This window comes from Oreochromis niloticus, linkage group LG7 (assembly GCF_001858045.2).
Source record: "Oreochromis niloticus isolate F11D_XX linkage group LG7, O_niloticus_UMD_NMBU, whole genome shotgun sequence".
In the NCBI taxonomy this organism is placed as follows: Eukaryota; Metazoa; Chordata; class Actinopteri; order Cichliformes; family Cichlidae; genus Oreochromis; species Oreochromis niloticus.
This window is the reverse complement of record NC_031972.2, coordinates 10,021,667-10,038,004: the sequence shown is the minus strand read 5'-3', so window position 1 is coordinate 10,038,004 and position 16,338 is coordinate 10,021,667. Positions and strand designations below refer to the sequence as shown.

The 16,338-nt window shown below is 40.1% G+C and overlaps 1 protein-coding gene across 4 annotated transcripts in view; it reads right to left on the bottom strand.

The window, feature by feature from the left end:
* Window positions 1-16,338, bottom strand: part of LOC100703592 (ras-specific guanine nucleotide-releasing factor RalGPS1) — a 91,935-nt gene that overhangs the window by 53,901 nt on the left and 21,696 nt on the right. For all 4 annotated transcript variants that reach the window (XM_005449500.3, XM_003439635.5, XM_019360737.1 and 1 more), the window contains 4 exons: window positions 9,952-10,035; window positions 8,369-8,458; window positions 4,583-4,675; window positions 408-534 (listed from right to left, as the gene is read on the bottom strand). In XM_005449500.3, coding sequence (XP_005449557.1) covers window positions 408-534; window positions 4,583-4,675; window positions 8,369-8,458; window positions 9,952-10,035 — 394 coding nt within the window. The remainder of the gene's footprint in view (window positions 1-407; window positions 535-4,582; window positions 4,676-8,368; window positions 8,459-9,951; window positions 10,036-16,338) is intronic.

Sequence of the window (16,338 nt, the reverse complement as noted above, 5' to 3'; positions counted from 1 at the left end):
TGCCTGCATTCCTTTCTCAATGCAGGCTGTTACTGATGTAGTGTTTAAAGGTTTTTTTTCACATCAGAACAAAATCCACAGTTACATATCAGTAAAAAGAACCAAGAAATTGACACCAGAAATGTTAATGTCTTGATTGCTGGCAAAAAAACTTGTACTTCTCAATATTAATGGCATTTGTAATACTCGTTAAGTATAAAAAATATGTGCTCTTTGACATAATGTTTTCCTTGATTCTTCCGATGTGCCCAGTGGAATTTGAGCTGTTTTGAACAAAAAAGAAAAAGTATACTTATACGTCTGGAATGGATGTTGGGCTTGGAAATCTAAAACTTACTTAAAAGGAAATAAAAAGATCTAAAGCAGATGGTGTTAAACTAATCTTGAGACACAGATAGCAGACTCACCAAGGTAAGGAATACAGGGCACCATCTTCAGGGAGCGAATGTATTCCCTCATGCGGGTGTAATTCTCTTCCTTGGATGTCAGATAGTTTAGCTTCTCAAACGTGGCCTTGTCTTTCCGACTGATCAGCTACAACAGACAGGAAACAATAACACATACATAATTTTCTATTTTCATGTAGAGCCTTTACTTAAGTGGGAACAGAAGGATTGTATAATATCACTTATATAAACTGACAGACTGCAGTGCTTTCTAAAAACCTACAGATTTATAGATATTATGAACTCAGTTGTTTCTATCGGTCATCCTGACTGATTCAGACACATATGACAAAATCTGGCTTTGTTTTATGTCAAAAATAGATCCAAGCATTTTCCAAGCACAAAGTCAATGTCGAATTTTTGGCAGTAATACTCTATATCAGGGGTCGGCAAGCCTACGCACGCGTGCCACCGTTGGCACGCGAAGGGTTAACTGATGGCACGCACGACCATAGCTGGACTGGCCATCGGGCATAAGGGCATTTGCTCGGTGGCCCGATTTTTTTACACGCTGGTCGGTGTGTAAAAATAACTCAGTTGTTTGGTGGTGGCTATGGCGGAGCTTTCACAGATTCAGTAAAATTAACAAGTGGTGGAGGCCAGCAGGTGGATGAGGGAAGGGGAGGCAGGAGGAGGAGAGACCCGAGGCAGCCGCCGGTCGGAGCGTCAGGTGAACTGAACTTCAGGTAAGAAGTTATGACCTGCAGTCTATCTGGGTCAGATATAAACCAAGTTTAGGTGGAGTTTATTTTCGTTGTGCTGACTTTTTACAGTCAGTTACAATAACTCGTACTGCGTACTAGCTAGCATGACGGAGTTTATATACTGCTGGGCGGGTGCTATGATTTTATTGATAGTGAACTTTATTTTATTCATAAGGTTAGTTAGTAGAGTTGCCAACCGTCCCGTACAAACGGAATCGTCCGGCATTCAGAGAAATTATTACACGTTTCGTGTTGAGCTGAGAAGGAACACAGTTTGTCCCGTACTTCAGCCAGGATGGAAAAAGACACAAAGCTGGAGTTATTGTGTCTTTGCTGCACAGCTGCCTCTTCTTCTCCTCTCATTCTCTCCCCTCTCTCTCCTGTTGCTACTTCAATCATGAAACTGATCAATGATCAGCTGATCGGCTTTTCTGTCTTGTTTGTTTATCGCCCACTTTGCGCCAGAAAGAGGAAACTGCCGGATGTCGCGCTAAACAACAGCAGCACGTTTAAGCTTGGTCAGCTGTTGTTAGAATGTATTTAATATTAATTTCTAGTATCAGCTGATGTTTGCTGGAGCCACAGCTGTAAAGCTGCTGGTCATGATATCGGTTTGTATATCTGGTGAGAGGTAAACATGAAGATGAAACCAGGAGATGTCCTTAATGAATCATCAGAGCTGAACAGGTGATGGAGAAACAGGTTTACCTTTTAGGTGACATGAATGAGTTGAAGGGAAGTTATGAACTGTTTCTGAGAGACAAATAACACCAGGATCCTTTTCTATGTAGCTGACAGCTGGTAACTGTGCAGGGGCGGGTCTAGCAAAGTTATGCCAGGGGGCCAGGTAGGGCATTAACAGGGAAAGGGGGGCACAAAGAAATACTTTCTTATTCTCATTTAAAATGTCTGGCTGTTATTAAATAATTATCTGAAGCTTACAACCAAAGTTTTCATCTGACGTAAAATGAATAGAAATCATACATATACCAACAAGACAGTGTACATCACTGTCACAACAGCGTTTGTTTTCATTCAAAGGCTTTATGGCTTTAATATCTGGTGGGCCGGTCTTTAGTCAAAATGCATCCATAGACTCGACACACAATGCATTTTTGGGACTTTCAGGTGTATGGACCAATGTTTTATTTTCTGATCAAACCAGAAATCTTTAATGAGCAGCTAGATTTGTCTCGCATTAACTGGCTGAGTTAATGCCAGTTAATGCGACATCGAAGCAGCTGGAATCTACAGCTGTGTGTGTTCATGGAGTTTGCATTTTCACCTGCTGGACATCACTACCTGACAAGTTTAACTGTCTTCAGAACATTGCAGAGGCCTTATTGACAGTATTTGGCTCTACATATCTGTGTGAGCAGATTTTCTCTCACATGAGTGTCCTCAGGTAGCCGTCTGAATGCTGGACACTCGGAGACCTGTGTCTCTGAGTGGGAGACCAGAGATCACATTAACATGTTAGTCTCTGTATTAACAAACATACCATATTGGCCCAGTTTATTTTTCTTATCATTGTTGTGAGGAGACCATAAATAGCATTTGTATTTTCTGTTGTACAGTTCATTTGCTGTTATGGAGTTCTTGTTATGGATAAAAAGTGTCTTTTTTTTGTTTCAAAATAGCTGATAACTATTCGCTGATAGCTGCCAACATTTGCAAACAAATATAATTCTATAAAGTGGTTCTATATAATGTGTAACTGTTAATATAGAGCGTTATTAAATTTATTGCTAATGCAATCATATGGCACACTGACTTCTGAGGAAATTTTAAATGGCACTCGCCATTAAAAAGGTTGCCTACCCCTGCTCTATATCAACATTACAAATCTAAAATTTTGGTGAAGAGAAAAATTACTAATTCTTTTGTAAGGCAATGGTCCAGCTGTTCTAATCAATGTATGAAGAAGAGCTCTGAGCTCACATGTAGTTCTTCTCCTCTAAGCTAAGAAAATGAACCTGAGGCTACAATAAAGGGACAGATGGGCATAAGCTTTTTGGTCTGCTATCACAATCAAATAGGTAGATCATGAACATGTATCACTCATTCATAAAGAAGAAAGCTTTGGAACTATCCCGACTAGTTAAGAGAGTGTAGTTTCAACAACACTGATTTCCTCCCGAGATCTGCAGAGCCACTTAAAGGAATGAATTAAAGGCTCTGGAGGTCCCTGTATATGCACGTAAACCTGTGTCAAAAAGTTCAATGAACTCAGATACACACGGAATGTTTTCCTTCATTGTGTTGTTTAACTTAATGCAGCTCTAGGCTTCATTTCTATTGGTCACAGATTAACAATGGGATTAATAATGGGATTAACCTATGGATTAATAATGGGATGTCACTCAAGTTCATATGCGTGTGAATGTCCAGCATCCTCCCCGGCCACCTGATCCAACTCACCACCAGGTGGTGCAGTTACTCTGAACTATCATTTGGTGCCTAAGTGCAGACAACAGTCAGGACCGTTTCCTCGCACCAAAGGCGTAGAGAACAAACCCCCTCGTCCACCGGGAGAAACCCCAACATACAAACAGCAAGTCGAGAGGATACTAGGATACCACCTCAATCCGCAGCCTCTCACCAAGGGCAACTCCAGACTGAGACAGAGTCCAGTCCCTCTCCAGGAGACTAGTTCCAGAGCCCAAGCCATGCGATGAGGTGAGCCCGACTATATCTAGCCGATACCTTTCAACCTCACACATTAACACAGGCTCCTTCCCCACCAGAGAGGTGACATTCCATATCCCAATTGCTAGTCTTGGTAACTAAGGCCCACCAGGGCCTCCATTCCTGGCTGCCGCCAAACACATATGGCACATGACTCCTACGGCACCTCCTGCAGGTGGTAGGCCTACAGAAGGACGGGCCCATGTCCCTTTTTTGGGTTGTGCCTGGCCTGGCCCAATGGACTAAGGTCGGGCCACCAGACGCTCACCCTCAGGCACTCTCCCCAGGCCTAGCTCCAGGGCGCAGCTCTGGTAACCCTATCCCGGGTATGGTGAACTGTTCCCTTGATTGGATACTCTTAGGGGTCTTTTAAATTGCTCTGGGTCTGTTCCCTCACCCAGGACCAATTTGCCATGGGTGACCCTATCAGGGGGCAAAAGCCCCCCGACAACATGGCCCCTGGGATCCCTGGGGCACACAAACCCCTCCACCACAATAAAGCAGTGATTCATGGACGGGCAACAAATAACAAGTCAAAACACTGGGTCAAAGTGTCATATAAATACATTAACTGGTAATACCATACGTTAGTTAAGTTTAATACAAGTTCTAAAAGAGAACGGCAATTGACCTATGATAAAGAGATACCCATGACAGGTAAATGTCATCACTGGCACACAGTAACATCAAGACTATGAATTACAGAAGTAAGACTTTAAGGCATGCACAAAGCTGAAATCTTACCGCCCAGGTTTTGCTGAGTCTGAAGATTGGCGCACTCTGCAGAGCAGAAACCACGGACACCAGAGAATGGAGATTGTTCAACTCCAACAGTTTCTGTAAACAAGAGCGTTTATAAAAGACATGTTAGGAACAGGATAGGAATGCGTAAAGTAACTTAGTTTTCCTTTAATTTTAATAAAATATAATAATGGGGAACTGGTTATTAGGCTTTATTAGGCATTATTAGTGATTACCAATTATGGTACTAATTACTAATGAAGAAAAGAAAATACCACACCACAATAAAAAAAAATTTAAATTATTACTTGGATAAGAAACCAGGATGCAGAGTAAAAAGAAAATTTTAAAAAATGTATTATTTACAAATTACAAATTATTTAAACGTTATATTCAACTAAGAATAGCAAAAAAGACAACAATTTCACTAAAATATGAACACTGAGAAATTTGCTTCTTGAAAGATTTGCGCTCATCTTAAATTTAACATCCACTGTGTTATATTGCCTTGTCCTTTAAAAAAACTGTAACTGTGTTTAAAGGTCTAAGGGACTAAAGTCCCTCCAAGTTATTTCTGAGCGACAAACAGACAACTACACACTCTCACATACCTATAGCATTGGTGCTAATGCTAATCACTGCACCACCGAGACACCCTGCTATATAAATCTTTTTCTCTCCCAAATAAATTTGTATGTTTTGGGAAACAAGATGTGCATACTGACTCACACACAAACTGAGGGACCTTGAAAGTAGCCCTGACCCCCTTAAAATACCCTTTGCATATCTTCCACATCCTTCCCAGTCCACCTAGTACTGCAAGACCCTCCCAAAGCATCAGGCACCCATAACATGAGTTACAGAAAATATACTGGCTCACCCTCAATGACCCAGGCGGGTAGAGAGGGCCTGGGCGGAGGGCAATTTAAACCGGGCAGCAACAGGGTTAATCATAAAGTCTATCTCAATCTGGACAATTTCTTTGACTCCGTACGGAGAGGAATGCTTTTTGCCAACAGCCAAACATTCTGGCCGGCCTGGTAGGACGGAGTCGAGGTTCGATGGCCAAATGCTTGTTTTCCTCCTTGGTCCTTAGCAGTGTAGAGCAAGTAGCTCTCCAAAGGTAGCAACATCTGCAGAGGGGAACAGAGGTCTCACCTTTGATTGCCGGGCAGACTGGCAGCTGATAACCGAGCAATGCTTGAAAGGGTAATAGGCCTGTAGCAGCAGAGGTCATGGAGTTGTGGACATACTTTACCCATGCTAGATGGGACTTCCATGTGAACTGGGTGAACTGGGGGCCCCAGTCAGAAATGATGTCATAAGGATTGCAGATAAGTCTAAAAACGTGCTGGGTGAGTTGTTCTGCAATTTCCAGAGCTGATGGGAGTTTAGGAAGAGCAGCAAAATGGACAGCTTTGGAGAACCAGTCTATGCTGAATCTAGGGCTAGGTGAGACCACGGGTGACCAGGTGTGGGTAGGGGTTTCAGGAGTCTTACAGGGAGGGAAGTGGAAATTTTGAGCACATCTGGGTTGGAACATACTCATAGACATCCGTGGACAAGGATGGCCAGGATGGCAGGTGAATCTTGTAGTCTGGGCCCAATGAATTACTTCTAAACTGAACTCTTGTGGGAACATAGAGACTATTTGGGGGTCCTGTAGTGGGGTATGGCTCCCTCTGCTGGGCACTGACGATCTCAGACTTAATCTCCCAGGTTACGGAACCAGCAAGAGGGCAGAATCGTCTCATCCTCAGGTGAACTGCCAGAAGTGGCCAATTGTCTAGACAAGGCGTCTGACAGTGGGCCAGTAGGCTATGGAAATATTAAAGCGTGTAGAGAGCTGACCCACCTGGCTTGATGGGAGTTTAATCTTTTTGCAGTTTACACACAGACAGATACAAAGAATATTGCCTAAACAATGAATATTTGCTCTGAGCCCACAAGCCAATGTTTCCACTCCCCCAATGCCAACTTTATGGCTAGCAACTCCCGATCATAGTTTTTCCTTTGCTGGAGTCAGACGATGGGAGAAAAAGGCACACGCATGCATCTTACCAGAGTGTTGCTGTGAGAGAACAGCACCCACTCCAGAATCCGAGGTGTCCACCTTCACAATGAATTCTTTGCCCAGGTCCGGTTGTATGAGAGTAGGTGCTGTGGTGAAGTGCTGCTTCAGCTTGTCGAGGGCAGCTTGGGCTGCAGAACTCCCCAGAAATGGATGCTCCATGGCTTCTCGTTCTGGTTTTGACAGACTATATAAACATCTAGTGGGCAAAGCTCCATGTAAAAGGTCTATGGCACAATCATAACTCTGACATCTATCAGGATACCTCAAGGGAAAACATTGGCAGCAATAGCCTGGACTGTAGTAACATCCAAGCATGTGAAGATGTGTCACAAGTTTTGTCCCCAAATTTTGTTGTAGGCTATGGCACTTGGCCACAGGGGGCAATAGTTGACTGGACTCCATTTGAGTTCACACAAAGTGCATGCTTTAGTTATAAAGCGACAATGTTGACATCGGAGTAATAAAATGCGGGGAGAATAATAACAAAGATAACAAGATTCTCCATTGTTAACTCTTTCAGTCTTTTGAACAGCATCGATGTGGTGACCTATATTTAATTGCCGTTTTTGCAGTCACTTCATTCATTCGAGTGTTATAAAACTTTTGACCAGTAATTTTTTTACATTTAATAATCATTATTATTATTATTATTATTTTATGTCATGTGTAATTTCCATTGCAAATATTAATCACAGTTAAATTAAGAGGGGATGGCAGTAAAAACTTCGGAGTTGTGATGTCATCAAGTGCACTGCGTTCCAATTGTAGAATGATCGCCCTGCGTTCTCTGGAAGTCTGGACTCCCGTGTGAGCTTACAATGTCCAGACTAGCGAAAACTGCAGGAATCCTTCATCAATAGTAATAATAAAAAAAAAAAAATCACACAGCAATAGTACATCGAAGGTACTGACGTTTCGCCCATCCCATTCTTCTTATGAAGTAGTGTCGGAATTTCCAAGTAAGAAATGCATTCCTGCCCGTGCAGTGCTGGCTCTGTTGTACTGGCTCGGGGTCCATTGTGTAACTGACGCCACCAACATTAACAGGACACTTACATTAGAGCCTCTTACTGCATGTTTTGTTTGGGTTTCCAGCAATCAGAATCAGAGAAACTGTATTAATCCCAGATAGAAATTGAGTAAAAAAAAAAATTTAAAAAAAAAAAGAGCCGCAGGTCATACTCGAACCCCGGCTGGCCGCTCTCAGCCATGTGCCCAACTGCGTTTAATCACCAAAATTGGAGAAGGCATAGAGAGGGGCTAGCCTAACATATGAAACCGGAAATGACTGCCGTGTATTCTATTTATTTCAATAAAGTAACTGTATTCTGATTACCGCCTATTTAAACGGTAACTGTAACGGAATATAGTTACTCATTTTGTGTTTAAAATACAATACGTATATGTATTCCTCGCCAACACTGTGTGTTAAGTCTATACAAGCACTAGGGGGAAATGGGGGTAACGATTAATATGGTAAATCAATAGTGCGTTGAGCAGGGGTAGGGATTAATAAGTGTGTACATACTTATTTCAACTCCATTTCGGACTTGATGATTGAGAGGTTATTACATGTCACTGACATATAGTTTATGTTGTTTGAGCACATATCTGTGTGAATGTGTATACATATGTGTGTGTACATGTGTATATGCAGCTGTGTATATGTTAAATAAAAGGTTGTCATCATCATCATTATCATCATCTGAACTCACCTTTGCTATCTTGACAAAGTGACTCAGTATCTCTGCTCGGATTTTCAGCGTCTGGGCAGTTAAGATTTCTCTCACCAGCCAAAAGCTCACCTAAAGCACACAAATATAATTAGAAACACAGGCACATGCCCGCTCACACATACACACAAAACTTCTGAGGATTAAGTCTGTTTATTTAGGATTTTCACGATCCCACAGATTTTGAATGACTCATTAACACACACACACACACACACACACACACACACACACACACACACAGTGAGCAAATATTAGTGACCCTTCAAAATTAAAATTTCCTTTATAAGAGAGTTAATAACAAAGATCAACCTACTGCAGTTTTCTTGTCTGCTTCCAGTTTATGTTAACCTATATTAATGCCGCAAGATTAACCTACTGATACTGATGATACTTTGCACGGCCCCCACTGGTCTTTGTTGTTGTCAAAATTAATCAGAGTCTGTAATTTGGCAGACATACACAAAAAATGTCTGAGTATTGGCTAGTTAAATTATGAACACAAAGTCCAGCTCTACTGCAATGTCCCATTTTTGGGCACACATTAAAAACTCCAAATTGAAGACAGAAGACAACTAGTGATGTATAGTGTATTACTGTAAAATACAATGAAACAACATGAAATTTCTAATATCAAAATGAAGATAATTTTATTTTTAGTCAGTTCTCATGCTGGAGTGTATAAATACAACAAGTTGTATCAAAAGCAAAAAATATCAGTAGTTTTTTAGATGATACTCTCATAAAAACTAAGAAAAAAATGTTGTTAAATATACGCATACTTTTCATTTTCAAGACCTATTTGCCCTGTCTTCCTACAATTCTGAGGCCTACTCCCCTGGAAGAATTTGAAAATTAAGAGCCAAAATATGCATATATTAAACAAATGTACTTAACTAGTTATAACCAGAATAGTTACAATAATGTTTGAAAAAAAGTGCAGTGAAAGTTAACTGGCTGACATTTTTAAATAAAATACATCTTGATTTTAAAGAACCTTAAAAAAAACAAAAACTTAAAAAACAAAAACAAAAACTAAGAGCTCCAAAGGGGAAAGAAATACTCTAGTTTGTGAAAATTCTATTTGAATAGTAATTACACCAGATCTACCAAGATTAGCAAATGGGGAATATCGAAGGTAAAGTGTTCACATGACTGTGAATTGTAGTTATAGGTTTTAAATAAGAGAAGAAACATGCATTTATCTTCACCAGTAATGCATCAGAGATTGAATCCATCAGTACTTTTCATACAAAAACAATGATGAAGATTAAATTTGTCATAATTGATAGAGTGCATCTTCCTGGTTTTAACTAATGACATTTGAGCAGCATCAAGTTTTTTATTAACATCAAAGCCAAGAATGTTCACTATGAGCTTTATAGTTGAAAGAACTATAGTTTAAACTCCCTAGTTTCATTTTCATTTTTTAACTCCATATACTGAACTTAAAAATGCTCAAAAATATCGATTTCAATATAAAGCTAAAACAAAAGTGGGTGAATGTCACTACCTGACCAGAAGACTAAAACAAATATGTGCTTTAGAAATCGTATGGGACAAACCTGGTTGAACCGACGTGTGAATGCAACCACATTGGGGGCTAAACTGTGTTTCTCCTTTCCACTCCATCCACAACTAGCCAGCTCCTGCAGAGTCGGACAGAAGAAAAATTTTTCAGGAATCACCAATAGCACCTGGAGTGTGGTTGCTGACACTACATATATTTATGCATTTTACTAAACTAACAACGGATGATCACACCACATTATTCGTGGTCAGCAACACTCGTAAAACTAGGAATATATGGGACTCCCCTGCGGCAAAATAACAAACTGCCATTTAGGGTGTTTTCACACAGGCTTAACTGGATTTTTCCCCATCAAACTTTGTCCAGGTGCTTACTGCTTTGTTAGTCAGCCTCATACATCTGGTCAGGGTGGAGACTTTGCTGCTGTGTTTGAAAACAGATTCTCATGTCATTCTATGAAAATTAGACATTTTTCATTGTCTCAAATACAGTTGATTAAAGCAGGGAATCAGAATAATTTTCCCATTTTGTGCGGTATCATCTGCTCTTTCAAGGAGTTCAAGTGACACTCTAATCTTCCACTATAAAGCTGTCCAGATTAGTTATAGTTGATGCAATGACTCTGACCTCTTTACCAGGACCTTTATCAGTATAATGGATTGTTTTCATTTCACCCAATATGTGTCTGGCCCTACACATAGTAAAGGACAGACACTGGACCTTGTTTTTACTTTGGGTTTCAGAGTGGCATTTGTTCTGAGGAAGTTTTTACTTATGATCATCATTTCTTTTTAAGTTCTCTCTCCTTGTGCCTTCCTCTCCTGTTTGCCATGTAGTTAGCTCTCACATCCTAAATCTCTTTTCTGCAGTTAAATTATTCTGATTCTTTTAATTTTTTTATATCCTTTTAATGATGTTGAGCTCTCAACAAATTATTAAATTATTATTATGTTTGCAATGACCCATGATGTTAATGGGCTTGTTGTAGTTTTTTTTTGTTTGTTTGTTACTCTGGAAGTCAACCATCTCTTTTTCTTGTTTACATTCCAAAAGAGGTTATTTCTGCTGGACCTTTCCACAAAGCTCCTCACCTCACCCTGTATTCCAATTCCACTCCACCCTTTATACACCGAATCACTGCAGTGTCAAAGAACTTCTGCAGGTGGCATGTTTTACTCCTATACTGTAAATCTGCAATCCACATCAGTAAACGGGAATGGAGATACGACTGTCCTCTATGGTGCGCCAGCATTACTAACCACCACATCAGACAGGGTGCCCCTAGCTGCACCAACTGAGGCCTATCTGACATATATATATAGCAATCCAGGAGACATTAGAAGTGGTGAAATCCATTCTGAGCTTCTTCTCACTCATCTCCTCACTATTCAGGTGAGAGTGAGTATTCTGTAATAGGTAAATAACAGCATCATTCACCCCCACAAGAGGATAAGCAAACTGATGAGATTCAAGATCATGTAAGCTAAACCAGCCAAGAACCAGTCTCTCCAACACCTGCATGACATGTGACATCGTGATCAAGATTTATAAAGAAGGAATCGCTTTTTTTGGTACCAGCACAAAACATGATGTCTTTCATAGCACTGGTACCTTTTTCTGTAAAAGACTCAAGTTGAAGAGTTGCTGCAGGATGCCAGGCAGCTGGGTAGCACATAAATTTAGGAACTTTGGAATGATGCGATCATTGGGTGAGCCTTGGCTTGGTCTAACCTTTCCAGCTGTCTTCTCACCTGGCCAACTGTCACAGTCGTGTTGAGAACTGTATAATGGGCTGAGGGCGTGTTAAGGCTGTATTTAGTGTTTAGGGTCAACAGGGATTCAAATACTAAACCTCAAATACTAAGTTTCTTAATTATTTTGTGGACAAGGTTGCTAGTTTGAGACCTCCGACTCTACCTATTGCTGACCCAGCCATGCATGGTTCTTGCTCAAGTCTGTTCTCTGCCTTTCTACCAATTGTTTTATCTGATTTAGAGAAACTTGTGTTGAATGCTAAACCGTGTGGCTCTCCAAATGACGTTGTTCCTCCCCGTTTTCTTAAAAAGGTATTTCCTATCATTGGACCACACATTCTGAACATTATTAATACCAGTCTTTTGTCTGGTCAAGTACCTAGGGAATTTAAGCATGCAGTCATACATCCTTTACTTAAGAAACCGGGCTTAGACAGTTCAGTCATATCAAATTTTAGACCCATCTCTAAGCTTCCCTTTCTTAGTAAGATTCTGGAAAGGATTGTTTATACTCAGTTGATGGACTACTTGAATGACTCTCAATTGTCAGCAATCTTTCAGTCCGGATTTAAGCCATTTCACAGTATGAAGACAGCCCTCGTAAAAGTTATGAATGACATCCTGATAGCGACAGACCATGGTAAATATGCAGTGCTGGTCTTGTTGGACATGACAGCTGCATTTGACACAGTGGATCACGATTTGCTGATCTCCCGCTTACAGCACTGTGTGGGAATTTCTGGTTCGGCACTTTTGTGGTTAAAGTCCTATCTCTTAAATAGGACCTTTTGTGTTAAGTTGGGGTCGGCTTCATCCTCTGTGGCCCCTCTGCTTTGGGGTGTGCCACAGGGATCTATTCTTGGGCCGTTATTGTTTTCACTGTACCTTTTGCCTCTTGGCGCGATTTTCCGGAAACATAAAGTGCCATTCCATCTATATGCAGATGACTGCCAGCTCTATTTACCTTTTAGTCATTCTGATAGTCTCCCAAGTCGACCTCTGCTTGACTGCCTTACTGATGTCAAAGCATGGATGGCAAAAAACTTTTTAAATTTTAATGATCGGAAGACAGAAGCAATTTTATTTGGCCCAAATCGTTTTTCACATACTCCAGATGTTGATCTTGCAGCTTTGACTTCCCAACTAAAGAGTTCGATCACAAATCTCGGAGTTAAAATTGATTCTGCACTTATCTTTGATGACCATGTAAACGGGGTGGTAAAATCAGCATTCTATCACCTCAGACGTTTATCAAAGGTTAAGCCCTTTCTTTCCAAGCGTGACTTGGAAAGTGTTATTCATGCCTTTATTACCTCACGTTTAGATTATTGTAATTCTCTTTTGATAGGGGTTGGGCAGGGCACCTTGTCACGCTTGCAATTAGTGCAAAATGCTGCGGCACGATTTTTAACTGGCAGAAGGAATTTTGATCACATCACTCCGATTTTGGCCTCTCTACACTGGCTTCCAACTGAATTTAGGATCCGTTTTAAAGTCCTTTTATTGGTTTTTAAATCTCTAAATGGTCTGGCACCTGTTTATTTGTCTGACTTGTTGAAGCCCCACGTCCCCACTCGTTCCCTTCAGTCAGCTGAGCAGTTGCTGCTTTCGGTCCCAAAGTCACAGCTGAAACTTAGAGGAGACTGAGTGTTCTCTGTTGCAGCGCTGATGCTTTGGAATAACCTTCCTCTCCATATTAGACAGGCTACATCAGTGCCAGTTTTTAAGTCTTTATTAAAAACCTACTTTTATTCCCCGGCTTTTAACTCTGTGGGTAACTGATTGATTTTTTTTTTTATTATTTTTTTTGTTATTGTTATTGCTATGTCTGTTTTTTATTACTATGTGCATATTAGTATTGTACAGCACTTTGGTCTACCAGGTGTGTTTTTAAAGTGCTATATAAATAAATGATGATGATGATGATGATGATGATGATGATGATGATGATGATGATGATGATAAACCTGTTGAAAAACAGATTCATTTCATTGACTCTGTCTAGGATGCCCCCCTGCTGCTGTTGATCTTTTGGGTTTAGGCCAGTAACATTCCAAGTCAGCAATAGGACAACGTCAACATTTGGACATGGATTGATCTACCCAATAGGCAGCTCAAACCCAATAGGCAGATCAAACCATTCTAGGTGTTTGCATAGAAGGTCATATTTAAATAAACTTTAAAAGATTTCTAATAAGTCTAAAATTAACTCACTGAGAGTACAAAGGCTATGTTATAGTATACACTATCAGTGAAAAATGCAGCAATTTTATTGAAAAAGTAAAAGTTACAATATTTCCATGTGATTGTTTTTCGCTATATATATTCTTATTCTCATCTGCATAGATGTAAGGAGCAAACATCTTTATACTATGCACAGTGGGCAATTAATAGGCGAGTATTATGACCAGATTATTATTTTTATGAAGAATCATGTTGCCTTCTGTGCAGGCAGTCACCTTCATAAAAAGTGCAGGGGGGCTTTTTTGCTGTGTCGCTCAGAGAAGGTGTAGGCGGATTTTCGATGCAGCGACTCCACCCCAAAACATTGCGTAAACTGGCTTCAAATATGCAAGACGGTAGGGTAGCCTCCATAAGATGGAAATTTTGGCTTCATTTTTGTATAATGGGAGGAGACAAATCATCCATCTTTTATACAGCCAAGGAATAGAATGTCTTTATTGTCACTATACAGTTGTACAATGAGATACATTGTACAGGGCAGTCTGTTATGCTTTGTGAAGAAGTGGTTTCACAAAACAACAGTACTTCTGATGTCTTAGTCACAACTACAAGTTATCCATTTTGATAGCCAGAGAACTTATATTTATATCTTATATTTCCTTCTCGCTTCGGCTCTTGGTCTGGATTGGCATGCACAACACCTCCTCTCAAGTTCCTGTAGGATGACTGATCTGGGTGTAGGTAGTAGATGCGTTTTTGGAGAGCGGTAGCTGCTGGTCCGCAGCTGCAAGTGTCAGTAGCAGCTTGGGATCATCGCCACTGTCAGATATCCTGAGATAGAGCCACTCCATTCAGCATGACCCCTTACCATTAAAAGCATTTAAAAAAAAGACTATAAAAACCTAGTTTTAAAGACAAGATTAGCCACAATTATAAAATAAAAAAAATTAAAATAAAAATACAAAGAAACTAAGGGAGCTGCTGCAACGGGCTCCCACTCTCAACGTGCCACTCACCAAGTATTCAGATCCATGTTTAATTAGATCTGGATATGTGGACAGATGTAGAAAAGTCCTAAATGCTTTGCTCAAAGTATTTAAAACACAGATGAATCAACAGTTGCAACATGAAATTTTTTGCTTCACTTCTCTCATGGCAGATGAGAGAAGTGGGGTTAATGCAATCCAAGACTTAGGGTTTTCTCCAAGTCTTGGATTTCATTAACCCCAGGCTTATTTTTCAGGCTGTGTACTGCTCTGCTTGCACTGTGCCTCAATAGTTGTGCAGCCCATATACCAACAGTCAGATAATGGAGCCCAGTGATTTTAACATTCCAACATTCCAAGGGAGCTTTTATTCTGACTTAACGCTTTCTGTCACACATACACTCACTACAATGGATGCACTAGGGGCAATTTGGGGTCAGAGAATCTTTCTCCAAGCAAACTTTAGCATGTGAACTTGAGGAGCTCAGGACTAAACTAACATTTGATTGGTAGACTACCCACTATACTACCTCAGCCACATGCAACTGAATAATTGAAAAGTGAACAACGAATGACAACTACTTTGTTTAGAACCCCACCATATTCAGCTCAAGACCTATGCGTTATGGAAAAAGATGGTGACCCAAGAGAAGCCTTTGTTGTCCAAAAATTTCATCCATCCAAAACTACAGTTTACCAGAAAACAAAGACTGACCAGACTTTCTGTCAAAGATGGAATTGTGTGACCCATATAGTAGAGATAACTGACACAAACCAAAGACAGATTTCAATGAAGAAACAGATGCATGGTGGAGGAAGTGTTCTGCTTTTGCTGTCTTGGAGATTGGGCAGTTTGTTGTTTCCAATTTCCATTTGAATTCTGTAACACTTCAAAAACAGTGGTGCAAGATAATGACGTTGTCTGTCTGAAACTTGAAGTTGAAAGAGAAATAGATTCTAAACTAACACTAGAAAATTTCTCCAAGGAATATATCAAAAAGAAGAATTTGAGGTTATGCAACAGCCTAATCAAAGCCCAGATTTGAAACAACAGATCTGAACCTGGAGGACTAAAGTTCAACTGGTCAATACCAGAGACTGGTGATTAATTATGCAAAGAGCCTTCAAGAATTTATTTTTCCAAAAGGGAGCAATAGATTATGCAGCAATGACAAACTTATATACATTCAGTCCTTAATTACTTACTGCCATCTCAAAATCTATCAACAAATATCTTACAAATGCATAATATCTACAACAAAAACATATGTTTTGCTCCACACACTCATGGTAATCCTTTCGCATTTCAATCCGTCAACATAATATTAAAAACCCAAGATAATACAAATGTTAGAAATGGTAAAACTGAGGTAAACAAAACACAACAAAAACAACAGAAGTACATATGTGCTTTTGTTTGGTTTAAAAAAGGAATGAATATTTCAACTGTTTGAACCTGATTCAAGTGACATTTGGGGGAAGTCTGAACACATGGTG